General features: G+C 38.6%; 1 protein-coding gene and 1 long non-coding RNA gene across 2 annotated transcripts; one reads left to right on the top strand and one right to left on the bottom strand.

Moving 5' to 3' along the window:
- Nucleotides 1-538: 538 nt before the first annotated feature.
- On the bottom strand, nucleotides 539-27,508 carry Smyd4-2 (SET and MYND domain containing, class 4, member 2). Its single transcript, XM_028177788.2, has 13 exons — nucleotides 27,377-27,508; nucleotides 22,419-22,622; nucleotides 20,252-20,423; nucleotides 16,829-17,011; nucleotides 9,793-9,939; nucleotides 9,018-9,097; nucleotides 7,498-7,619; nucleotides 6,565-6,701; nucleotides 5,838-6,281; nucleotides 4,359-4,542; nucleotides 3,693-3,911; nucleotides 1,298-1,442; nucleotides 539-926 (listed from the first exon to the last, which is right to left on the bottom strand). Exons 2-13 carry the CDS (start codon nucleotides 22,611-22,613, stop codon nucleotides 723-725), a joined length of 2,232 nt encoding a protein of 743 aa, XP_028033589.2. The 5' UTR covers nucleotides 22,614-22,622; nucleotides 27,377-27,508; the 3' UTR covers nucleotides 539-722.
- Nucleotides 1,938-2,868, top strand: LOC149503434 (uncharacterized). Its single transcript, XR_016325728.1, has 2 exons — nucleotides 1,938-2,338; nucleotides 2,424-2,868. It is a non-coding gene; the product is annotated as an uncharacterized LOC149503434 (long non-coding RNA).
- Nucleotides 27,509-27,820: the final 312 nt, after the last annotated feature.

The following is a 27,820-nucleotide window of genomic DNA, read 5'->3' as shown; positions in this document are numbered from 1 at the left end:
GTCCCTTTGTTTCCTACCGAGGCGAGTCTTATTTCGTCTCTTTTTTTTCTTAACTATGGCATTTTTTCTTCTGGCGATGTTAGTGTTGCCAGTGTCGTGTTTATAAAAATCTTCAATTATTAATTATATTCCTATTTATATTTATATTGCGAAATGAAATGAAGTTGATTAATTTGAGAATTTGATCATTTGGTATGGAATAAACAGAAACAGATGAAATAAAGTCTCAATAGCTTTCACCACGAGAAGTTACGTCCAGTGGCTTTTTTTCATGGTCCATCATTTATGCAATTTCACAGGTAAACAGTTAGTAAATGACTATTATTAGACATTTAAACCTGAATAAACACTAAATTAAGCTCCTCGAGTCTGCCCCGCCAGACAGTCTGTCAGCTAATGATGAAAGGAGATCCACGTCAGGTTCAAATTTTGTGAGGTAACGGTTCCGCGTTCCCTGTCATTATCTTGAAAATTGATGACATTATCTATTACTTATTAAAAAATAACTACAATGATCTTTAAAAAAAATTAAGTTAGGTAGTTTATTAAATTGTTTTATATTTTCTAAAAATATTGAAAACACAACTAAGCATTAAAATTATTAATTAATGCACATTGCATTTTGACCCCAAATCCAATAACATTGAAGGCGAGGCCAATATCACTTACAATTAAAAGTGTATTATATATTTATTGTGTTTTCGTAGTGTAACGTGCGGATATTACTTGTTTTCGTTGTCTTTTTCGCCATCCTTCTTCAGGATGTGAATGTTTCCACGTACTGCAAAACATGATCTTAAGGCTTCTTGGGCTAAGTGCGTTTCAAGGTGAGGAGGCCGGCCTGCCTCGTGAAACGAGTCTATAGCACTGCACAGTGTCGCGGTGGCTTCTTCTGTCATCTCTTTGTCCATTAACTTGGCGCCTTCCTGGAATTCCCCGTTTCGTTAAACATTAAACATAACATCACAACATAGTCTCTTTTTATGGTTTCATTTTACATTCATTTCATGTTTTACCGGAAATAAATCAGTATTATTTTATTTGTTCCGACTGCAAGATTATTAAAGCACATAGTGACTCCGCAAATACACACACAAGAAATATTACGACGATGCCAAAATTGATTTGGTAAAAACGTCGCCTCTATTTGGTGCCAGACTAATGAGCTTCCGTTTGAAGATGATATATTAATAATATGGTACATATACACACATACATGTCTCTGATCTGGTAGCCGAATAATACCCATCGGAATGTACCTAGTTGAGTGCAAATATTTTAATATTTTGTGACTGACCTGATACTGAGCCGTGCATTTATTGATCGTGTCAATTTTAACTGTTACTAGATCCTTGTCTATAGGGGTAGAGCATAGGCTGCATCGATCACCCATCCGCTGGACACTCCCTCGGAGCTTACCTCGGCAGGCGAGGTTAGAACATCTGAAACAAAGAATTTGAAATGTTTATACGATTTAATGTTCATATCATAAAGTGATAAATCGGCAACTTCCACATCGCGCTGTGATCAAAGGTTTGTAAAATTGAAAATTTACTGGTGGTAGAGTGTCTTTTAGAGTCCACTAGCCAGCACGACCCCGTATATTTCTGCCGTGAAGCAGTACTGCGTTTCAGTTTGAAAGGTTGGGCAGCCGTTGTAATGTGAACCCTTACAACTCATGTTCCAAGGTGGGTGGCGGCATTTATATTATAGATGTCTATGGGCTCCGGTAATCGATTAACACCAGAGATAAAAAGAAAAATATTAATTAAAATAACCTTATTATAAGTGGGTAGGTATATAGTAATTGATTGACCGTGCCAGTCGCACAGTTTCATTGGTGGCTGAAAAAGAATGAGGTTAACAGAGAGTTCGGGTAGCCTTCTACGCGTATTGGGATACTTGGGGTCGACATTTTGAGCAATTACCAATTTTGGAGTAATTTGGAGGGCAAAGTCAAGTTGGCATCTAAAACTCTGGAAGTACACAACAGATCGTGTAACGCTAGAAAATTGAATTTTTTTTATTTTTTAAATTAACGCCATCTAGCGTAAACGTGGCGTAGTGTGGGGAAATAATATAATTATGAAACACTGCTTAGTGATCTTACTCGACACAGCATGGCGTGATTGTACTATCTTGTCTGTGGTTCGAGGGTGAGATTGGCACAGCACTATAGGCGTAACATTCGAGAACCGTAAGACTATTCGTATAAAAGGACAAATCACTTTGTCCGAAGCCTTTTTCAATCAACATCTCTTGAGCTGCAGTGCAAGTTTTATTACGTATTTACCAAAGTCAATTTAACAGTTCCTTGGTGTATTTTTATTCAACCAGGGTAAGTGTTTCATAATTTATTCTCCACACTGTGTCCACAACCTTTATCTAAATAGAAGTTAACACCACTTTGTCTTGTCGTGTAGGTCCTAATAACTGGTACATTACATGTACCTCAGTTAGGGTGCGGAGTGTGACTTTATTATCATCACCTTCGAGATCCCGCAGTACCTTTCTGCGTGGACGCTGCCGGAAGCGAGGTGCTCTGGCTAGGCGATCCAAGAAAGTGCTTGACTACCGTAGAACAAGAAACACACCTGCATACACAACCTGGCTCGGATCCAGCAACCCCAGTTGCGGGGAAGCAATCCAGTGAACGTTCTTCGTCCATTTGTGAACCAAACTGGTGATACCGTCTTTGTTTATAGTATTGTTATTTTAAATCTCACTTTCATTTAATACTTTCTCGTGTGTTCGGTATACCTACCGACACACATTTAACAAGGATACCTTACCATTAACTTAATCTGTGTGAACAATTATAACCATTAAAGCTGTATTAATTTGTAGTGAATAAACTCAAGTGTAATAGATTGTAATTGTTTCATTTATTGGCGCGAGTCTCCCAAAGCGGTAAGTGGTGGCGCCCTGAGATCCTTCTCACAGAGTCTCCTGTTCACCGGTTGTCTACCGGTGGTGACGTGTCTAGAAGTGGTGTGACTCGGCCCCGTGTCTCTCGACCCATAGACCACCTTTTGGGGACTGACGCGACTGGGCCTCATGTAACATCGGCATACCAGGAACACCTTTAGACACAGACACGTTACAAGCGAAGCAGTATTTTACGCCTGAACCCAAACTTTTGTTTTACAAAGCACAAGTCCGGCCTGGCGTCGAGTACTGCTCCCACTTCTGGGTCTGGGCTCCCAAATACCAGCTACTTCCATTTGACTCTATACAGAACAGGGACCGTTCGGATTGTCGAAATCCCATTCTCACAGATCGTTCGGAATCTCTGGGCCTGCGGAGGGACTTCGGTTATTTCTGTATTTTGTGCTGTATATCACATGGGGAGTGCTCTGAGGAATTGCATGAGATGATTTCTATCATCGCACCACCCCCTGCCAGAGTAGAGTTCATCCATTCTACCTAGAACCGCTGCGTATATCGTCAGTGCGCTTCTAGATATCTTTATCGCCACGTTCCATCCGGCTTTGGAATAAGCTCCCTTCTACAGTGTTTCCCGCGCGCTATGACATGTTCTTCTTCAAACGGGGTTTGTGTAGAGTATTAAACGGTAGGCAGCGGCTTGACTCTGCCCCTGGCATTACTGACGTCCATGAGCGACGGTAACTACTAATCATCAGGTGACTCGTCTGCCTACAAGCACAATAAAAAGTTTGTTCGATGTGTACCTTATGTAAGAAATAGAATCGTTATTCATCTGCTTCATAGTTGGCCAGTCTTCCTTACAAGCGGTACATTCACAGTGGAACCAGTACCGGCAGGCGAGGGCTCGCTGCCTTTCCCTCAGGGTCCGCATCATGAAGTGTGGTCCGTAATTTTCGGAGACCACTTCTCCGGCAGTCAGGGGTCTCGTTGCGCGTAGGACGATCTTACGACCCTCAAAATATCTGGAATTTTAGAACAGAGTCTTACAAACATATTAAATATTTTCCTTCGATTATAAAAACGTTTCCTTTTAATTTGATTGAAAAAATTATAACAGGTTTTTTTTTCTTAGATGGGTAGACGAGCTCACAGTCCACCTGGTGTTAAGTGGTTACTGGAGTGGCTACTACTAGGTAGGTATGATCTAATAATCGATGGTTCTTAAATGATTTTAGACTTCATAAAATCAGGGTGCTATGTTTTATTTATAGGATTATTGTAGGGAATCTACTGACATGAACATTAACATTCCTGGGGGAGCTGCCTGGTTGATATGGTATTTAAAAAATAATTAAACTATTAAGGCAGCTAATGTGGAGTTAGTAAAAATATTGAAAATTGTAAAATTAGAAAAAAAAGTAAGAGATCAACCCACAAAAGAACCTTACATGGACGAGTACAGTAAATACCTGGTGACCGCGGGGTAGCACTCGTGGTTGAAGAGTGCTCCAACAGGGTAGATCCCTACAGCGACATAGAGCGGCTTGGACCCGCTGAACTGGTGCTCTCCTCGCACGGTCTCGTAAATTTCGTGTGCGTTGAATTGTAACAACTGCAGGTTGCGAACTATCAGTTCACATATGGACTGTTGTGCTGAAATTGTGAGTACGACTGTTAAATACATAGTACAACAATTAAATATCTTTTTTATTGGTGGTGGCTTTTTACTGGTATTAAGTGATTACCAGAGCCCACAGAGATCACACCGTGGATGTCGCTCACCAGGAGTCATGATAGGTTTACGCCGGGAAGAACAACGCCATCTGTCGTCGAATAGCAGAAACGAATATCAAAAGAACTATTAGGATTGAGAATGCTCGAGAAGTACAAAGCCATCTACTGTCAAATAGCGGAAACACAGATCGAAATTATTTACTTGTCAGGAATGCTCGCGGTAGTTCTAGGGATGTCGTATCGACTTTAAAAGCGTTGTATAAACGATACGGAGGTAGTTAGTAATCGGATCTACTCGAAGCGAAACAGCAAACGGATCACCCACGGATTCCGTAAATAGTGTAGTATTAATGTTAAATAGAGTTTTAGTTTGTTCTTCGGTAGAAGTTTTATTTATCCCGAACTCCAACGCGTAGCAATATTTAAGTTTCAACTGCACAGTTGTTATCAGCTGCCCAACTCTTCAAGCCAGAACCCGTTACTGTTTTATGCCAGAAATAAGAGTGTTCGTAGAACCTACCGGTGCAGGCCGACATACCATCCTACCATCGTTATAATTATTAATTACAAAAAAATATAAAAGTTAATTTCTATTAAAAATAAGCTACGACCCAGAGACGAACCGTAAGCTAGAACTACGTTCAGCGGGTTTGTAATTTTTTTACTAAATATTGTTACGCCGGTAAGAGTAGTGCCATCTTTTGCCGAATAGTCGAACGAATATCGAAGGATCCAGAATGGTCAAGAATTATAACGCCATCTATTGACAGATAGCGGAAATTAACTACTAGAGATGTGTGGAATATTCTCTGTTTCTAGGGATGAGGTATCGGTTATAAGAGCGGTTTTTTTTAGGCAGACGAGCATACGGCCCACCTGATGGTAAGTGGTCACCGTCGCTCATGGACGTCAGCAATGCCAGGGGCAGAGCCAAGCCACTGCCTACAATGGCGCGCCGTCAGTCAGTAATCGGAACTACTCGAAGTGAAACAACGAACGGATCACCTGAAGCGAAGCGAAAGAAGCGAATTGAGAGTTTTAAAGTGTTTTAAAGTATTTGTGAAGTGTTTAAGTGTTTTAAGTGCTGAATACAGTTTTTAGTTGTACTCCAGTAGAATTTTTATTTATCCCGAACCCCAGCGCGTAACAATCTCCTTATTTCGTAGGCTCATGTTAGTGTACTGATGCTATCAGTCGTCTATATACTTAATTACCTTTAGTCAAATTATTTTTATCGCATTTTTTGAAAAATTCAGCGTGCTTCAGGCATTCTGTCAGGAAATAGCCCATCACTATCCTCTTCAAGTAATCATCACCCCTTCTCCGGTCAGAGTGTGTACAGAGAGAGTAAACTTGCGCCGCTTTCAATTCTAACTTCTCTTCAAAATTATTTTTGTCTTCCAGTTTATCTTCCATTACGTCAACTCTGTCATTCTTCTCTACAGACATCTTATGGCTTTTCTTATTTCTATTCAGTCTCTCTTTTCTACTTTTCATTTTAGATTTTTTGGCAACGCCTTCGATGTCGTTAAGCACGCTCCCTTCAACGGTTTTAATGTCATTGGAGATGTACTTTGAGTGGATTGTCAGACACGTTTCGAGATCTGATTGTGTCACCATTCGGAGAGCAATGTGACTCAGGATGGACATTCCGGAACCTATAAAAACACTAAAATTAATTAAATATTCATTTATATTGTTTTATTTTTAAATAAAAATTTGGTTTTATCATCATATAAAAATTATAAAAAATACTTTTGCAAAATACATTTTCATCCCTTTCTTTATTCTTAATCTTATAAAACGAAGTTTTTACAAATAAATTAACATGTTACGTACAGTGTTACGTACAGTGTGTACGTAATATTATAAAAAAAAAAAAAACCCCTCACAAGTTATAATAAAGTCTTTAACTGTTTTATAGTTGTTTTGTGGACTTACCCACAAATAGATCTAGGAACTGGCACTCAAAGGAGTGATACGTAGAAACAGCAGTATCGCGACATTCGATACTACAGAACACAACGCCTGAGCATTTGGGACACCACACCGGAGCCGACTCTTCGCAGTCCGCCAACCTAGAAGTAGTCAAATAAACCTAGAGCAATGTGCAACTGACAAGAAACTACCACTACTTAAGGGGGATTTTTTTTATTGTTCTTATAGGCAGACAAGCATATGGTGGTGATGGTGAGTGGTTACCGTCGCCCATGGACTTCAGCAATGTGAGAGGCAGAGTCAAGCCGCTGACTGCCGTTAAAATATTCTTAAATGTCATGCGACTGACTATCGCAGTTCTGTGGTGCGTCCACAACAATGCAGTGTAATGAAGTAGATCATATTTATAGTAGTACTAGCGACCCGCCCTCGCTCCGCTTCGGAAACTGTAATGTATTATTGATTTCTCCACTGTTTAATGGATGTTATTATACATATAATCCTTCCTCTTCAATCACTTGCGTAGTTTTAAAGGTTTAAGCATACATAGGGATATAGGAACAGAGAAAGCGACTGTTTTATACTATATAGTGATTAAGCCATACTAAGAGGACAACTACTTATATAGGTATATATACGTTTATCAACATTGATGTGAATTTAATCTTGTGTGATATTGTTATAACTTTAATTAACTATTAACATTTGTTAAATGTGTTTAACACTACGCTATAAGAATAATTCGGCTTAGAGCGTCGAGGGGATAGAAGTGATATGAGAGAGTTACGACTCACATGATTTAATGAGCCAACATGTATTCATAATCTTGAACTCCTAGTATCGATTAACTTACTAAATTTGTTTTGAAATGCATGGTTCCTCTGATGTTCAATACAGAGTTGAGAGTGCGGGGTACTATAGGAATGTCTGATTTACCTTCTGAAACAATGAAGGCAGTGCGTTCCGTAGTAATCCGAGAGCAGGCAGGCTGCGTACGGACTGTCAACCAGCAGGACGTCTCCCGTTCGAACCGGAGCACTAGCCACGGCGAAGCGACCCTACCGTGTACGTCTGCCTTTATAAGTGACTATCGATTCATAGTATACACTGGCGCGTTTTTTATTTATTGCTTAAATGGTTGTACGGAGCTCATAGCCCACCTGATGTTAAGTGGTTACTGGAGCCCATAGACATCACGCAAATGCGCCCACCTTGAGATATAAGTTCTAAGGTCTCAAGTATAGTTACAACGGCTGCCCCGCCCTTCAAGCCGAAACGAATTTCTGCTTCACGGCAGAAATAGGCAGGGTGGTGGTACCCATCCGCGCGGACTCACAAGAGGTCCTACCACCAGTAAAGCGTTTCTCGATAATCTGTTTCTGCGCAATCTAACGTATTATATTTATATTCAATAATAAGTTATTTATTTATTCAAATTCTTGGTATGTTTTACATGTGTTTGTGCAATGTGCAATTATAATAATATATACTAGGTATGTAATTTTTCTTCTTGACCCTACCAGTCAGTGCTATAAACGTTTACTTTTCAACGTTAATGCAATGCGCAGGGTTTATTTAACCTATACCTACATTAAATCCATCAGTAATTTTCTATCAAATTAAAAGATTACACTAAGCCTGAATAATATAGTTCTACTAACTAGAAAGATAATCTATATTTTCTAGGTGCACATAAGATAGGTTGATCACGACTAATTAAAGCGCGGCAGATTAATATACAGGGTGATACCTTGTATCCGGTTAAGTATCTCCACTAAATATGAACCTCATAAATAAGGCCGCGCGTCCAGAATAAATGATCAGATTAGTAAAAAAAAATTCATCATCAGAAATTCTCGAGCGCGTCAGATTAAGATAAGTAGCATACTTACATTATTAAAAATACGTAGGACATTTATGCTACCAATATCTGACGTGCTTGCGTATGTCCATGTAACAGTTTTTTTTTACAAATTTGAAAATCTATAACCGCTTCCCCCACCAATTAAAAGGTATACATTATATGACATTTAGTTCTTATTATCATCTAACCTTTGCAACCCAACAGGTCTCTATGATGCTCGAGTAAATCCCCATTTAGCATCGTGGGCTCCCTTGTTATTGTGAGCTCACACTCCATCGGACCACCGCTGCACCGTCTCGACCCCGCCTGCCGCTAAGCACTCCTACTTTTCGGTATGAATTTTGGAACAATCGCCTCAATGTGGATGAGGGTTGTCACCTTGTGATGGCTATGGATTCTGGTAACCGTTCTAGGCGATTTAAAAACATAAATATCCCTGTATGTGTCAACAGTAAAGATTATGAGTACTACAGCTATAGTAGACGATCGAGCTACTTTAGATTAATGATGTACACTTAACTACTAAAAGGGCCACTATGTGCTTAGTTATTAAAATCGGATAGATGAAAGCGGAGGTTAAATAGTTAGGTACCTTGTTCTCTTCTTCTACTATTTTCAGTAGTTTCGATAAAGATGGCAAGTTTAATTTCGCTCCTCCGGTTAGTGTGGTGGCTGCAAATAATAACGTCCAGGTACGTGTAAGTCAAAACTTTTTTACTGATGGGAGAACATTTTGTGATTCCGCACGGGTAAGTACCACCGCCCTGCCTATTTCTGCCGTGAAGCAGTATAATTAGTTTCTTTAATGGAAGGTCCTACTTATGTATCACGCCCATTAGGTATTTTTTCATATTGTAAAATCTAAACTTTTTTTTTATTGTCTAGATGTGTGGACGAGCTCACAGCCCACCTGGTGTTAAGTGTTTACTGGAGCCCATATACATCTACAACGTAAATGCGCCACACATCTTGAGATATAAGTTCTAAGGTCTCAGTATATAAGTAGTTACAACGGCTGCCCCACCCTTCAAACCGAAACGCATTACTGCTTCACGGTAGAAATAGGCAGGGTGATCGTACCTACCTGTGCGGACTCACAATAAGTCCTACCAACAGTAATTACGCAAATTATAATTTTGCGGGTTTGATTTTTATTACACGATGTTATTCCTTTACCGTGGAAGTCAATCGTGAACAACTGTTATGTACGTATTTCATTAGAAAAATTGGTACCCGCCTGCGGGATTCGAATACCATTGCATCGCTAGATACGAATGCACCGGACGTCTTATCCTTTAGGCCACGACGACTTTAAGCCTAGTAACCTTGCTATAAGGATTATTATTATTAATTGTTGTAATAATTACCATTCTTATCGGGCGGCCGTTTCGATTGTGCTGTATAATCTAGAGTTTCAATGTCTTTTGTTAGCTGTGTTTTGGCGACCTCGTCCTTAGCGAGCAGTCGACCGGCCAGTTCATACGACACCTTCGCTCTTGTAGCCTCTCCGGTATCTGGGAAACATCGCGGTTTCTGTGATAACTGATGATGATCTATGATAACTGTACCGATTTTTGTTTATGATAACGTAGAAACTTAAACTAGCTAAATCATCGCTTAAACATATTATTAGTTAGGACCGAATTCGTATATTGTGACAGTGAACTCAATTCACTGAACTCATTACGTATTCTGGTGAAGTTTCATTTTATAAGTTTATTATATAAGTTTCATTTAATAAAATAATTTAGTAATACATAGTTTCGTAAATGACTTACTAGATTTTCCTCCAAAATAAGAAGAGTAGACACAAAATTAACAGCGCGTCTCGACCGGTTCCACATCTTGGATCAAAATATATATTTAATGTTTGTGATTTCATGAATCGTAAAACTGTTTAAAACGAATGTTATTTTGCGAAGCACAGAACTACATCTAAGTAGCGTTGCACTCAACAGAATATACAACTCAGGATGCGCGCGCATTTCGCACATGGACGATAGCACTGAGGAGTACCATCTTGTTTAAGGGACGAGTTGATAAAGTCCACCTGTAAGCAGTAAGTTATAGTACCAAGACTGACCGAAGTAGCGCTAGTGTAGGAAGTGGAAATGGTATGGATATAGCAGTTTTAAAAACAACAGATTGAAATGTCATCAGGTTTGAGCCCCGTGAGCTCACCTACTAGTTAAGGTTACGCGAATATAGCCTCTCAAGGCTAGCTTAAGTAGGAAAAAAGAAATTTGAAGTGTGCTGGATTGCAGTAAAGGCTATGTTCCGATATACACTGCAAACACTCTTCAGTACTCTAACAGTACATAGTCGCGGTATCCTAGACTAAAGAGATCATAAATCGTGGCCATTTTTCTACTGTGAGCACTGGTGTTTTCGAAATAAGGTGCTATCAGAGCTTTGATCATATGACTACTTTTACCGTAAATGACCTCATTTCAATAATTCGGTTATTAAGTTATTATATAAAAAAATTACTTAAAAAACAATATTTCCTTTTACTATACTTAATTTTATTTTGAGATTAATTCAACTGACAATAACTTGAATATTCAATTTTTAAATCTAACTAAATTACAAAAATATTTTTTTATTGAAGTGAAAACAACGCGCAACACGCAGTGCATATCGGAACTTAACCGAAGCTTATGGTGCTGTTTTCAAAATCTTTCCACATGCTACTATGGCGCCACCTTAATTAGCTCCTTTTCAGTGGACAATTTTTAATATACTGAGATGGTATTCCTTAGTTCTGCCCTCTATATTTTCGCACTGTTCCCCTCAAGCGAGACATTTATAATTTATTTAACTGCCATCTAGCGTGTTTTGTGAGAAAATAAAACCTTTTGTGAGTTCACGTTTTCTTTTATTTTAACCACAGGCCGATATCGCCGAGTTTCATTAATAGATGGCGACATACAAGTTTAAGTAGTAAAAATGTTTATTGTCTAATTACAAGTTATTAATGCTTTTATGAATGGGACATTAAATTTTAATGTCATAAGTGATTCAGGTTTGTGTTGAATTCTACCTCATCCAATAGTTCTTCTCTGACCAAAAGTTAGTTATATTATAAATCTGGGAATCAACCAGGATTTTTTTCAAGATTTTTCTCTTTAAGGCCTAGGCCGCACTACGGCTTTTTCCCGTGAGCGGTTAACCGCTATAACCGCGAAACCGCTTCAGACGCACACACTACAATTATTAACCGCGAATTCGCCCGCTATTTTCACAGTTTGAAGATGGATAAATTTCAAAAGAGTCAGTATGTAGTGTTGCTCTGGTACTAAGAAATAGAAAAAACGACAACGAAAATTTCACAAATGATGGGTCCATTCACTTACTAGCAGTAGATTTGAGAAAGGTTTCTTTCATAAGAAATATCAAAATTTAAGAAAACACTTAGAGATTTTTTTCAATTACTGTCAGTAGCCAGTTTCATGGAACAAAATTTCGCAAATGTATTTGACATTTCAAAAAACCCGCCCGCGGTTACGCATAGTGCGTGCACGGATACCTAGTTCTATGGATTATAAATTTTGTTGCGGTTTTTTTCCGCGACAATTTTGTAACATTTTGCGGTTTTAAAATCAGTCGCGGGAAAGAACCGCAAGTGCGGCCGCTTATATTCGTTTTCGTGTTTCGTAAACTCACACGGTTAATATCCACTGCGGTTTCACCGTAGTGCGGCCTAGGCCTAATACGTCCATCGGAATAGTGCGAGTAATTAAGACTAGCCCAAAAAATATCAATCATGAAGTCTGAGAACTTCATATCTATTAGCGGACTTCAGTTTTATTACACAATGTTATTCCTTCATTTTATAGTTACTAATGAGCACGCTATATATACATATATCAAAATGGTACGGTGTCAAAAATATTAGGTACTTATCAAAATTGTGACTGCTAAGAACCTTCTGTCTGCTTTGAATTCCTTCATAATGGTATCAATCGACGCAAATACATGAAATCTTACCAGTCAGATTACAGAAAAATCTATGCACAAAGTAACAAAATAAATTAAATTTTGCATAAATGCAATTATTGCATTTATTAATTTAATTTAGAATAGACGTTTTCCAATAACCATTTGTTTACTTAGCCGGGCCATAAATACTGTTACAATTAAAAATAAACAAAATATTACATTTGAATTTGGAATCTGTCATTTTTATATGATTGCTCATTGAGTTTTCTCATTTTGGCGCCAATACATTGTACAATATTCTGCGATATTAAAATGGAGTGGGGTGGTAAAGAGAACCGAATCGCTGTGATTGCATTACACAAAGTAGGTATGGTGCCAAATGCAATTTTTAAAACTCTCCATACGCTTGGTATTAGTAAAATGTTTGTGTACCGGGCTATTAATAGGTGCAATGAGACCTCCTTTGCTTGTGACAGAAAAAGATCTGGCCGTCCACGTAGTGTTCATACGAAAAAGGTGGTCAATGCAGTAAGGGAAAGAATTCGAAGAAATCCTGTCCGAAACCAAAAGATTTTATCTCGGGAGATGAAGATAGCACCTAGAACCGTGTCGCGTATTTTAAAAGATGATTTAGGACTTGCAGCCTTTAAGAGACGTACTGGTCATTTTTTAACTGATAATTTAAAAGAGAATAGGGTGGTAAAATTGAAACAACTACTGAAGCGGTACGCAAAGGGAGGTCATAGAAAAATTTTGTTTACGGATGAGAAAATTTTTACAATTGAGCAACATTTTAACAAACAAAGTGACGGTATTTATGCTCAAAGCTCTAAGGAAGCTTCCTAATTCGTCGACAGAGTGTAACGTGGGCACTATCCGACTTTAGTGATGGTTTGGTGGGGTATTAGCTATGAAGGAGTGACTGAGCCATACTTTTGTGAAAAAGGTATCAAAATATCGGCACAAGTGTATCAAGATACCATTCTTGAGAAGGTAGTGAAGCCCCTTAGCAACACCATGTTTAATAATCAAGAATGGTCCTTCCAGCAAGACTCGGTGCCAGGTCATAAGGCTCGGTCTACGCAGTCTTGGTTGGAAACGAACGTTTCGGACTTCATCAGAGCTGAAGACTGGCTGTCGTCTAGTCCCGATCTTAATCCACTGGATTTATTAGAGAGTACGGCTTGCTCTAAGCGCCATGATAATTTGGAGTCCCTAAAACAATCCGTACGATTGGCAGTGAACATTTTTTCCATGGAAAGAGTGCGTGCTTCTATCGATAACTGGCCTCAACGTTTAAAGGACTGTGTTGCAGCCAATGGAGACCACTTCGAATAAGATTTTTATACTTTAAATTGTTTTATATTTATGTATTAAACTAACACACTGTAAAAGTAATAAATATGTTATTTGCAATAGATTTATTTTTATTTTTAATTGTAACAGTATTTGTGGCCAGACTAAGTATGTTCCGCGCTTGAAGTTCAATAGAGGATTTTCTCTGAAACTCGGAACGATATATAATTTGTGGCAACAATTGAAATAGAACGCCGTCGGAATATTTCAACTCAATTATTTGTAATTGTTGTGCGGGTGCTGTTTGCAGCACCCGCACTAGTGTATAAATTACTGCCGGGCGCTAGTGTTAGCGAATTCTCTCAGGTTGAGCCCGTGAACTCACCTACCCGGTCCGGGCGTAGCTGGAAATGCTGGAATAGCCACATAAGCTACTAAGAAATATGTAAAGAAAAAAACAAAATGTGTGCAATTCACACATGGTAGAAGTGAAACCTTCCAAAATTAAAATACAATTATTCTAAACGTCTTAAGTATATGTAAAATTTTGTCATTAGTAAATAACTGTAAGGTAGCGCCCTCTGTGAATTGATATTTTAATTTCACGTATAATCCTAAATTAAAATTCACTACAAGAGCTTTCATACACACGTTAGTATTAAAAAATCTCACAGATGGCGCTGTATTAAATAGTATGTATATTTCTGTCTCATTCTTTGCTGGCTTCATCCTACACATTTTTGTATTTGTGTCTCTTACCTGTCGTTTTTTTCGTTGCATCCGGTTTGAAATTACAACGATTCTAATGAAGTTTTCACTTCAAAAACGACAACGCAAACAAAATCATCAAATCTTTACATTCCGAATGTTTTCTGTTACAATAACCTACTTATTCATTACTTTTAGATATTTTAAATATCACAAAGGCCATTTAATTCAAATAAATTATGCTTAATTTCTTTCTAAGAACCAATGACTGAAATTTCAATGTATATTATACAAACGGTATTCACTACAACGTAACGAAAACTCGTAAAGAGAATCAGAAATGTGGAAACGTTTTAAGGGGAAATTAATAATTCCTTTCATCTGTTGATTAGTAATTTTCCATTTTTAAGGTAAAAGGAAGGTCTTGCCAGAACCGTAGACTTCTAAATATTTACGATCCGCAGATACCGCAGTATTGCAGAATGTTACCCACTTTGACACTTTTTAAGATTTATAATTGCGTCCTGATTTACGAGTATAGTCACGCACTTCTTAGCGATTTTATCGGAAGATTATTTGAAAGGTTGGTTTTTATTCTAGGAACAGCGGTACACAGGTGTGCCACTCGTAGCAAATGCATGTATATATTACTAAGGGATAAAATAAATGTTGGGAGTGTATATGAATATGCCTTAAAAGAGAATTTTGGATGAGTTTCGCCACTAGCAACTAGAGCAAAACCATCCCTTGCAACTGGACCCGATCCGTTTTTCGGTGTCAAAAGGTAGCCATCCGGCACCTCAATGAGCACTCCCCACGGTGTTTTCCACAACGTTTTGACATTGTCGTCTTTTAAACGTGAGCTTGAATAAGCGAGAGCCCGGTGAAGTCAAGCCTGTGGTAGGTAATCTATTTGGACAATATAATAATTTGTATTCTCACGATGGAAATAATGCATTCGTCTGAGGCGTGCAACAAATTAAATTCGCCCAAATTATGAGGTTGCTAATAACAACGGCATGGCGCCACTCCACGCACTGTTTATTATTTATTATTTTAACTGTTTATTATTTTATGTTTACACGATATGTACTGTTGCTCCATCGCGTAACTATAATTAATGCATCGATCCGATCAATGAATTAATGTATCTATAGCACATACGAATAATAAAAATGATTAAATAATATATGTAATTAAATAAATACAATTCTCTTTGATTTCATCAATTCAAATAAGGTATATATTTTTAATATATATTATATTATATTTATATATTAAAAAGCCCTAACAGACTGGATTTTTTTTTTCTACTGGATAAAATAGCCGGATCCCTACCCGCACGGCAGGTAGGGTATGTGGGAGTTGAACCTCACTAAAACTCCTGCCGCTCACAGCCGGCGCCCTACCCCGGACCGAGCCGGAGCCCAGTCGAAGCTATCGAGACGGCGGGACAGGGTTGACGCAGAGCATATTTTATTACATCCATCCCGCCATCCCCCATGCGACACAACCTCCGGTTCCCTCGATCGACGGGCCGGGAGTCCGCCTTGACGGCGCCGCGCTGCACCTTCTCTTGGTGCGGTCGGGGGAACGCGATCTACCATCATTCGGAGCACGCTGCCCCACGCCTCGGTCCCTCCTTGCCCTGCTCGGCGGATTTCTGCGTAGTGAGGAGAGTATTGCCTCTCTCGCCTGGCCGCCTCCTTCCGCGAAATAGTGCACGCGCAGAAGTCGAGCATAGCCTTCGAGGACTCGTCGCCGGCAAGCATCGAGCCACGACGCCAAATAGCGACAAGTCTGGTTCTATCTTTGCGACCAAGACACGGCGCTGCACCTCCCAAGCGAGGCAGATAGAGAAAGTATGCTCCGCCGTTTCCAGGTCGTGTGCACAATGGTAATCCGTGCCCGGTCAGCACCTGCACCAGACGAAAGGTGAGGCGTGTTTCGCCACGATTCACCATCAAAGACCGGGTAAACCGCCTCCACGGTCCATAGACCCCGCGTGGGGTTGGCCAACCGCCTCGACCACGACTCGAGCACGGACCGCCGAGAATGGGCCTTCCGCGCCCGCGGCTCACTTTCGGGGAGACGCGCCACGCCTACAGCAATATTTAGATAAATTTTAGATTTTCCCTGTAAAACTAGATGTTACAAAATACAAAATACATTTTTATAATACCACCTCGTAGTTAATGGAGGTACGTATTTTTACTGTTCTTTGTTAGCATACTGGCTCCTCAAAAGTTTATCAGATGGCGATACACAACAAAATAACTAGTTCGCCTACTATAAAAAGAAATTACTGCATAAAATTACATTTTGATAAATGTTGCCTAGATAATGTACAACATAAAAGCTCATTACAACTGATAGAGCTGAGTGCAGCCCCGCCACGCAGCCAATAACCATTAAATCTAATGAAACTGAATATTGATTTAGTTTCGCATCACTAACCTCGGTAGCAGTGTCCCATTCTCCAGTAGTAGTGGGCTCGCATTCTGGCAGGTAGGCGTTCCTTTAGAGCTAACTTCAAATCTTCTAGGGCGGCTTGAGGTCTATTTAATTTCAGCAGGATCTCAGACCGAAGCCACAGTGCCAAAGCCAGCGACACCCCGCCGTCAATCGCTTCATTTTCTCCTGACGGCAAAACACAGATTCAAAGAATTTCATCGCCCTGCCACTAGTTTAAACAAAAAACTTTTACGTTCTCTTTGCATTTGGTTTTTTAATAAGAAGGCGTTTGCCGACTGGACGTTATCAGTTTACCAGATTACTTTAAACAATGCAGAGTAACAACGTGAAAGCAACCGATTGCTTTGTGAGGCAAGCGACAAGTTGCACAAGAGGATGACGGCGGTACCAGGTGATCTAGGACCACTATGTATTATAATATATTGTTAGATCAGAAGAACAGTACTATCTTTGGGAGTTAACTCAATCTTGTTTTGGAAAGTACCTTTGAAATTAAATATAAAGAAGAATAGTAGAAAAGAAGCGTCTTCCGAAGGAGGCAAAGTAATGTAATTTTGTTAGGCAAATCACATATTAAAAAATGATCGAACAGTCAACACGACCTTAGCGTATCATGAAATTAAACTCCAGAAAACTGTACGAAAATAGAGTAGATTTTGCTTTTCCGTAATAAAACTACACGCCAACGCCTTACGCGCAAAAACTTATGAAAAATAAGGAAAGAATACGCTATTTTTAAAAGTGAAGTGTATTTATGATGAGAACTGAAAATTTTTCCTTTTCCGAGAGACAAGTGTGCTTGCTGCACACTGTCTCCAGCCAACGGCCGTAAATGAATAGACTAGGTACTTCAAAGTTATTATTATGTGCTAAAATTAACTGATGCGTTTCGCTCTGGTGTCAGTTTTATTGCTCTATAAATTGGCTCCGATGACATTTGCAATTAAAACTGCCTGTCCGTTTGCCGATGTAATAATACTGAGGCTCAAAGTTTGCAAACAGGCCTGTCTGGCACAAATCCTTCGCGACTCTCTCATTCATTTCATTTAGCTCTTTCCGAGAGCTGTCCAAAGTTTTCTGCATTTAGTTTCAAACTCGATTCAGCCAATTCTATTAAACGTCATGTTGTTATCTTGGAGCAATTTCACTCTTGAATCCTCTTGAGAATGTTGCGCTCTATAAGGTTTTAACTCTTTAGTAAGCGGATAACAGAACAAATTGTCCTTTAATTGTATTTATAGTTGGAAAATGAAGATGCAGTGCTATGCTAGTATAGTATCTTAACGTCCAGTCTACAGGGTGAGATCAATAGCTAGTTTACGGACATTTTTGAAATCGTCACAATTGAACAGTCCAACGAAGTCAATAAATACTATTGTATAATTAAAAATATCTTTACGATTTCTTGTTTGTGTGAATTATGTTATGGTTATTATTTTGTTTGTGATCTCATACATGCATTGTACAACATATAAGCGGTACAAGTTAGCTTTCAACGAATAGAGGCTAGTGAAGTGAAGAATAGTCGTAACAAGGTGTTGCTGTGATAAGATCGTGATTATCAAGATGTGAGCGAAACAGCAAATTTATTCGCTGAAATGATGGATTTCGGAATTTAATTGAATATTACAAAATTATTAATGATTCGTTGGATATAATTTATTCCCGGAATCCTAAAAAAACACAGATGAGAAAAGGTCGTGTTGAATTATGGAAAAAGATTAAAATATCTGAGCGAATACGAGAGCTACGGTAACGTTGAAAAGCAAACAAGTTCTTTAGAAAATGTTACGGGACGAAGCCGAACTAAGTTTATCTTCATTTCATATTTCGATGCGGTTCGCTCTGGTGTGTAGTGAAATAGCAGCTAATTACGAGTCGAGATAATCGGAAAAATCCTATGATATTATAAAATAAGGTATTTGCTCAGTTTTAAAGTGATCATCATCATGTCAGCCACAAGACGTCACCGCTGAAAGTATTGTGCCTTCCCTATAGATTTTCAAAGCGACTAGTTGAACGAGGCCAACTAAGTCATTCGTCGAATCGTTAATAATTTCACTTCTTTCTCCGTTCCAAGATTAATCAGTTCTACTCGTACTCGAGCGCTTCAGCCTCCCTGCCTTCAGGCAGTTTATTTTCTGACCTATTCCCACAGCGTTAAGACATTTTCTCCACCGTCCCGAACTTGATCAAGTTCTGCTAAAGTTTTATAATGAAATAATATTGGACAGGAAAAGTAAACATTTCGCAGGGTTACATCGATCAAGCGCCGTGTGCGGTTTGAGAATAAGACCCTTCGACTCCTGTTGCGGAGCGTGTGGACTTTGTGAAACGTTGATTTGTTTCGCTTCAGGTCACTGATTGGTTTCGGTTCACCTTGGAACTTGTTAGGGCTATTTTCGTTATAAAAGATATGTATAGGTATATAACTTCCTTTCATTTGTAAAAACTATATTTGTAATCAATGCAGTAATGAGATAAATTGGCGAGTAAGCTCAGCTCTGCAGCATACGCAGTAAAAAAAATTAGAATGTTAACAAACGCGGACACGGCTCGTTTAATTTATTTTAGTTACTTCAACAGTGTCATGTCCTATGGCATTTTGCTATGCGGCAATGCGGCCGATGTAGAAATGATATTTATTCTGCAGAAAAGAGCTATACGTAATATTTTCTTGAGCCCGCTGAGTTTTTCTTGCCAGTTCTTCTCAGGACGGAGGCTAGTTTTGTGAATTGGCGGTAGTTCTTTTGACGTTCAACAAGCATGTACTTTCATTTATGTTGAATAAAAGTTTTTTGATTTGATTTGATTTGAGTTACCAATTTATTTAACTAACTTTGGCCAATTACGAGTTAAGTGTAATACGACCGTTCAATACGTTCCCTGGCATATTTTTACGTCCCACTAAAAATAAAGTGTAATTTATAGTGGTTACCCATTGCTCGACTAATCGATAAAGCCGTGTCTTCACAGGAGCCAACATCGCTCATTAAGCTGTCGAACAAAGCAGGTTATTACACTGTGGCATTAGTTCTCCTCTTAATCGTTCGCTCATTGCTGAGCATCATGGTGCGTCCGCCTGATACACTTTTTTGAGATCAGTAGGTAGCCATTAATGTCGGTCAGTGGCACATTGAAGTGCATAGCTCAGTCTCGCGTTCAGCATTGGTATATAAAATCTATAGACCGAGAGAAGAAAATGTCATTACCCTCTGGCTGCTAATACAATGCAAAACATATTTTATTGAGTTTTATGAACATTTTCCCGGATTAAGTCACGGACGTATGGTTTCTCATTGAGAAGTGCCTATAGCAGCGCTGAGCTGGCCCAAGCGCGAACCTGGCATGTATACTAATTAATAAGATAGATGATAATAATAAGCTAGATTAATAAGTCTGTACCCGTAACGGGAGCCCTGAGTACGGCTTGACTTGCCAACGCCAACGCCTTCATTAGATCTTCATTCTTCAGAGCCGATTGTGCGTCGCCGCGCCTCTGACTCGATATTCTAGCGTCTTTCCCGCGGTGAAGGGGCTGTATCCTGGATAATACTTCAGTAAGTGCTTCCATTACCTGGAGAGATAATATCGAATTATTATCGACTTTGTTCGGGCATTCATAATCATGTGGACCAAACCAAAGATAATAGACCGGTTCAATCTCTTATGTGATCTATTTAACAGCCAGCCAGGTTTCGGACACTTTATCAAGTTCATAATCACGAAATTAACAAGGATTCAAGACATTGTAGTGACGATTGTGCAGGCAACGGCTTGGCTGTGGCCCTGGCATTGCTAACGACCATTAGCGACAGTAACCACCAGTAACTTACCATCAGGTTTGCCGTATGCTCGTCTGACTAAAAGGGCAATGAGAAGGTGGTAGCTTGCCTGTAGTGTCCGTGGACTCCTGTCATTATTTGACTAATAACATAAAGTTCAACGGCCGTCTCTAATTAATATTCATATAGAAACCAAGCCATCTAGCATCGTTAGCTCATAGTTTCAAAAATATCGCAACGTTGAGAAAAGCGACATTATAACCTAAAGAGCTTATTTGAATTCAAAGCAGTTTCATAATTTGTGTTGGAAATGGGAACCATTATTATTCGTCGAAGTAAAAATCCCGCAAACACTTGTTATACAGCGCACATTCATGGGAAACTCGGCGTGCTGGCTAGAGAACATGAACAGCTCACGGCATTGTATCTGCCTCTTTAAAAATTCTACTTTAAATAACCTCAATACACTCTTTCACCACTTGATTCTCAACCCTAGCATAATCAGTTAGGCTTTAGAGTTATTTGAAGCCGTGCGCCGTTTGTAACGTTTCGGTTGCATGTTGAGAGAATAAAGGTGGTTCATTAAAGTGCGTCAGGTCGAGTGTGGTTGCTCATGCTTACAGAGCTCGCTATGTGAGGGGTTTATGAGGGAAAATACCAACAGAGGATAAATCGTTTTTTAAAATGCGCAAACCGGGGAATATTTCCGAATTTTGAAGTATGTAGTTACGTGCGGCTCAAACACCGATGTAGGTGCACTCAAATTTATTACACTATTCGTTCATAGTAAAAGTATCTTATAAATACCTACTCGGGGGGAGATCAGACGCGACCACCACACAACACCACTCCTGCCCTGTATCTAATCGTATAAATCATCTTATGAATCATGATAATCACTTTTTATTCATCCATCATTTACTCTGTAAGAATATCGCTTAAATAGTGAGGTTAGGTGCACACAACAGCCAGTGTTCCGCTGCGAGTTAGCCTAGAGAGTATTAGTGAGGGCTCGTTCACGCCTCATCGCCTCATCGAAGGGCTAATGAAATGTTTGCGGAACTTGATTGATTTCCGAACCGTTAGATTTGCTTAATGAAGATTATCGAGCTTGTGGGTGGATCGTAATGCTAACAGTACGGGCGGTGTTATAGGCCCGCATGTGTAGACGGTGCCCTCTTCATTTCTGCCGCGAAACAGTCATCCACTTCTGCTTGAAGTGTGGGACGACCGCTGGGCAACACAGTCGCAATCCGGACCTCATCTTCCGTGGTAGGTGGTGACATTCCTGATATGTCTATGGCTCCAGAAACAACTTAAAACAGATGACACGTAAAGCCAAGCTAAACCCTTTTATATAAAAAAATAGAAATCGCCTAGTTCTCCTACCTAATTTTGTAAATGATCCCTGTAATAAAATAGCTAAATTAATGTTAATGGAAACGAATGGCTTACAAATGAAACCGATTTTGTTAGTTAGATACAATAAATCTAGCAGTTCAGCATAAAACAAATTTACATTTGTTTTGTGTTTATTTCTAAAATGTAATTTATAATAGGGCACAAAATGATTGTACAGATTTTAATCTTTTGCTTTCTGTTGCTTTGTCTATGTTTATTATTGCATGTAATGTTCTCCATAGTGCACATTCCGTACAGGCTAGCTGTATATTGTACATGTACGTTGTTGAACGCACGAGACTGACATGGTTCCTTTGAGTCATGCAGGTACTAACATACTTAACATACTTCACATGCAGCATCCTCGACAATTGTAGTTAAAGTACCTCCTTATTCTCCATAAAAAATGTAACTTTCTTGCCATCTTCCACTAGCTCAAATTTATTTAGCCATTCTTCCCCAGCTAATGAAACCAGGTCATCGGCGAGACCCTTGAAGAAACCTTTGGAATTTGAGCAAAGAGTGATGTCGCTACAGGTCGCAGCGTATACGGGATCCACTTCTTCGTAAATTCGAGACATATTGAGCAACTGGAAAAAGACATAGTAACTTTAATTATTTACTCTCTTTCCGGTGGTAGATTCTGCGAAGCACGGCTCTTGTTAGGGTTCGTGTTAGCAACGTCGTCAGGTTTGAGCCCCGTGAGCTCACCTACTAGTTAAGGTTACGCGGATATAGCCTCTCAAGGCTATCATCGGCTTAGGTAGGAAAAAAAAATACTCTCTTTAATTTTTCAATTAAATTCAATCATTTTTATCGTCATAGAATCAGCTACTGTGAAGTACACAAAAAACAGTGCTATATGTGTTAAGAATGGTGAATATATTTTCATGATTGGAGATTATTGAAGATTTTTCAAGAATGAAGCATTTATTCTCAGTTGAATGATCGGTTTCCACTGAGAAATAAAATCTTTAATCTAGGCGTTTGTTGTATTTCCTCCTGAGCAAAAAAAAAGAAGGGGCTTGTTGTAAGAAAATATTGTCTGAAATGTTAAATGCTTTGATATCAATATAATCTAGCAAAAACATGACTCAATTATGTGAATGCGTGAAGTTATAAACACAGGGTAGCACAGAGTGTAGTTTAAACATTAATTTCTTAGGACATTATTTGCGTGGGCGGCCCTCTTTCGAACATGATAATACTGTCTGTACATTTTGATGTACATTTGAATCCCTAAGGGAAGGACGTACACCTCAGGCACTGACTTTTCTGTAGCATAACTTAAATAATGAAATGTAATTTTAAATGTACGAACAACATTATTTCGTAATAAGATCTCTTCTACATACATTTCTAATTAGTTGTTCTCAGAATACAAAGATCTGAGAAAATATGGCAATAAAATGTTTTCTACAAACTACTGTGTAAAGACGTTCTGATATTTCATTTTGAAAACCACGATGTTATTAAGCTCACGCAATATCTTTAACAGTATATAAAAAGAGAAAATATGTTTCTTGAGGAAGTATTCATTCGTGCACTTTCAAGAAACATTAAAAATCCAAGACAAGACAAGATTACGTTTTCTTGGAATGTGACTTTCTTTGATTTCAGGATTTGCGACTGAAAATTTTATTATAATATTATGTATGTATGATATACTTCGGAGGTAAACCTAAATATCAACGAGAGATAGCCCCTGCAAACCATGAACTTTGTTTTTTTTTATTGCATTGATGGGTGGACGAGCTCACAGACCACCTGGTGTTAAGTGGTTACTGGAGCCCATAGACACCTACAACATAAATGCGCCACCCACATTAAGATATAAGTTCTAAGATCTCAAGTATAGTTACAACGGCTGCTTCACCCTTCAAAACGAAACGCATTACTGCTTCACGGCAGAAATAGGTGGTAGGGCGGTGGTACCTACTCGTGTGGACTCACAAGTCGTCCTACCGCCAGTAATTACACAAATTATAATGTTACGAGTTTCATTTTTATTACACGATGTTGTTCCTTCACCTTGGAATTAGTCAATCGTGAACATTTGTCAAGTACGTATTTCAGTAGAAAAATTAGTACTTGCCACCGGGATTCTAACACCGTTGCATCGCAAGATAAGAATACTGTACAGTATACCGGACGCCTTATCGTTTAGGCCACAACGACTTCACTTGTGTAAGTATCAGGGTACAGCTATATATGAACAAAAAAAATTTTTTCAACGTCTGCAAGGCTTATTGAAGTGTGTATGTATCCTTCAAGATGCAGTTGTAGTTTGGAATCAGGAGCTTGTGTGGATATGTAACAAACGCGCGAGGGTCCGATTCCAGGACACGTAATGGTGTTTCAAGGGTATCAATGAGATTCTCCCCGCGATGACCTACGGCGCGGAAACCTAAACACTGACGGCAGGACTGGACCATAAGTTAAGAGTCGCACAGCGGGCGATGGAGAGAGCTATGCTCGGGTTTTCTCTATGGGACAAAATTCCGGAACGAAGAAATTCGACGAAGAACCAAAGTCGACGACATTTCCGTGCGACACAAAGCGAGCAGGCTAAAGTGGCAATGGGACGGTCACATCGGTCGAGCCAGCAACGCCTGGCGGGGGAGGAAAGTCCTCGAATGGAGGCCACGGATGAGTACCAGGAGCGTGAGGTGTCCTCCAATCAGGTGCGCACGGCGGGAAGTCGTTAGATGTGGAAAGCGGAGGACCGCATTCTGTGGAAGGCATTGGGGAAGGCCTATGTCCAGCAGTGGGCAGATAAAGGCTGATGATGATGTTGATGATGAATGAGATTCTTATCGTGTGATGAACAGCCAGGCTACATTACTCATTACATTAAAAACGCTCACAACATATTATTAATAGAATAGTTGCTCCGCAGTCTGCATGGATTACTAGATTTTGACCATCACAACATATCAGAAGAGTAAATATGATTTTCTTCACTATCTTTGAAGACATGTAACTTTTATCTAACTATATTGTTCGAAATAGGAAACACAAAGTGTTTTTTTACCAATTATCCAAGGGTGTCTATTTCAAGTTGTGATGTTTGCACAGAGATGCACACCTCGTACAATCCAATTAGTAGTTGGTCTGCAAACCTGGCCCGGGCAATTACAAGGCTGTTTGTCGTCTGCTTTCCCCACTCGACACGTACTTAATTACCTAATTCTGAACTGTAGTTATTACTAACGTTTCTAGAAATTGCACAAATAATTTGTTTTTTATGATTTCGTTTTGACACTTTTAAGAACATATTTGTTCTATTTTAAGATTAGGAAATCGTAAGCCCTGGTTATTTGACGAAATAATATGAAAATTAACAACAAAAAATTCAGAGATATTTACAAAAAAACACACATTCTTTGTAGACCTCTTGAGTGTCGAGGGATGCGTTCTACAAATTTCACTCTTCTAAAGACACTTGCTTCGAATGGAGTTCTTGTGAGTGTTTAAACATAATGATATATCGCTTACAGTAACACCAGTAGAGTTGCAAAAAATACTCGTAGGTACATAATATTATGTGCGGACACTTCAGGAATAACTAATATATTCTAGATTAACTATATTAGGATCAATGGTACGGATGCCACTTGGACGGTGATGTCGAATTTCAGAACACCAATGATTGTGATTTTCTTTCCTATTTGTTAGATTCCAGTTCAATTATAGTTCACGGGATGCCACTACATTAGAGATGACAACTGGTTTTTACCAGTACAGCATTCGTGTTGATTAAAGGCATTACGTGTATGGATATGTCTTTGGTCTTTGTGTCTAGATTCCTTACATGATAGTCATTCGCTATGCGTTGTACTGTATTGTATTCGACGATGATAATATTTTTTTTATAATTTATAATATTATACATAATTAACTATATTATAATTACATAATATTTGTCGATCGGGTGTTGGTATGTTTTTGGACGGAAGACAATTAATTGTCTTTCTGTTTATTCATTAGAACTAAATCAGCCCCAGGGAAAATGTTACACTGAAACGATCCTTCCCTTGATTACGTTTTAAAAATGATTCTTGTGTTCGTTTTTATGTTTCTGCTTAATATTCTACTGATCGTTTCCGGCCTGATGGAGTGTTGAGCGGCCCGATAACAACGCTACTCACTCTTGCACCAACACGTGTCTTCTATGACTTTATGCGTATTGTGTAAGTTTCGTCGATATTACTGTACTTTTTGATTATTACTTTTGTTCATCCAATGATCTAAATTGGACCATAATTATTGACACCTCGAAATTAAGATTATTTTGTATCTGATTTTAAACTAGCGACCCGCCCTCGCTTCGCTTCGGAAACTGTAATTTATTATTGATTTTTCCACTATTTAATGGATGTTATTATACATATAAGCCTTCTTCTTTAATCACTCTATCTATTAAAAAAAACCGTATCAAAATCCGTTGCGTAGTTTTAAAGATTTAAGCATACATAGGGACAGACAGATATATGGAAAGAAAAAGCGACTTTGTTTTATACTATGTAGTGATTACATCTTCTCATTGTCTTAGTTATAAACATTGTTTTAAAAATCTGACTATTTCCAATGATTTGTTATTGAAACAATACGGATGACAACGTATGTAACTAACTGCATTCTAAACATCGGAAATAATAAAATGAATATAATAAATATGCGATTTAACTGTAGAAGTAGTTTTAATATCGGCTGAGACTAGCGAAAGTCAATTTTATTAATGACACTATTTTGTTTTCCTTTTTATATAGTTGTTACTTAATATATAATTATATCACTTAGTTATAATTCCGGGCAATTATAATTAACTGGATCAGTGGACGAACTCATGCCCCGCGTGGTTTTAAGTTGTCGGCTTTGAGTTATAAATAATAATTAAAAATATTACATTATAAGCAATCAATTTTAACAACTCATTAAACAAGCTTAGTGACATGAACAGGAGAAAATTATAGAAGCTAGTCGACTCACTTACCCGAAATTTATTTGTCATTAAAATATTGCGCTTGAAAAAGCTTTTGCAAAACTACGAAGTTGCATAATTACACACAAAACTTTATCTCAAGACATTTACGTGATTTTTTTTATATTCTTGCTGTTTTTATTTTATTTTATCTGTCTCTTTAAATAAATAAAAAAATAAACAATTCGAAATTACAAATTAAACTATGAAATATATTGCATTGCACATTAAATATTTTACATTTATAGTACGACGAGTAACACCACCGCCCGTGACGTAGGTACGAATAAATTAAAATAACACGAAAGTATAAAATATCCTGACACACCGTACAATTTTATGTAGTAAAATTTTCTTTACCTCTATCTCTGTAGCCGGGTGACGTGTGGAGGGCTCGGCAAACTACGTGCTCTAAAATTACGCAATGAAGATCACCGCATTCTGATCTATTTTGAGCTGAGAGCAGCGCCACCTATAGTATCGAGAGGCAATTAAACTGCCGTCTGTTTGCGTTTAGATTTAATAGAATGCATACATTTTATGACTACATAGTCTTTGAACAAGCAAAGTATTAAATTATTTACTATTAAAACTTTTTCTTAAATCTATTTATAAATACAACAAATGGATGTCCCGATTTCAATTTCTAAGAAAGTATAATTTCTTGTATAAACTTTAAAGAAAATAAAAACCTTTGCACGTTGGGTGAGAGAGTGCGAGGTTAGTCATTTGGTAGGTAGGGCCCTACAAACATCGTTGGGCCCGCGGTCCTCTCCCAACATCTACAGACCTTCAAGTTCCACG

This window comes from Bombyx mandarina, chromosome 01 (genome assembly GCF_030267445.1).
Source record: "Bombyx mandarina strain Sakado chromosome 01, ASM3026744v2".
NCBI classification, from domain to species: Eukaryota; Metazoa; Arthropoda; class Insecta; order Lepidoptera; family Bombycidae; genus Bombyx; species Bombyx mandarina.
This window is presented reverse-complemented; position numbering and strand designations above follow the sequence as displayed.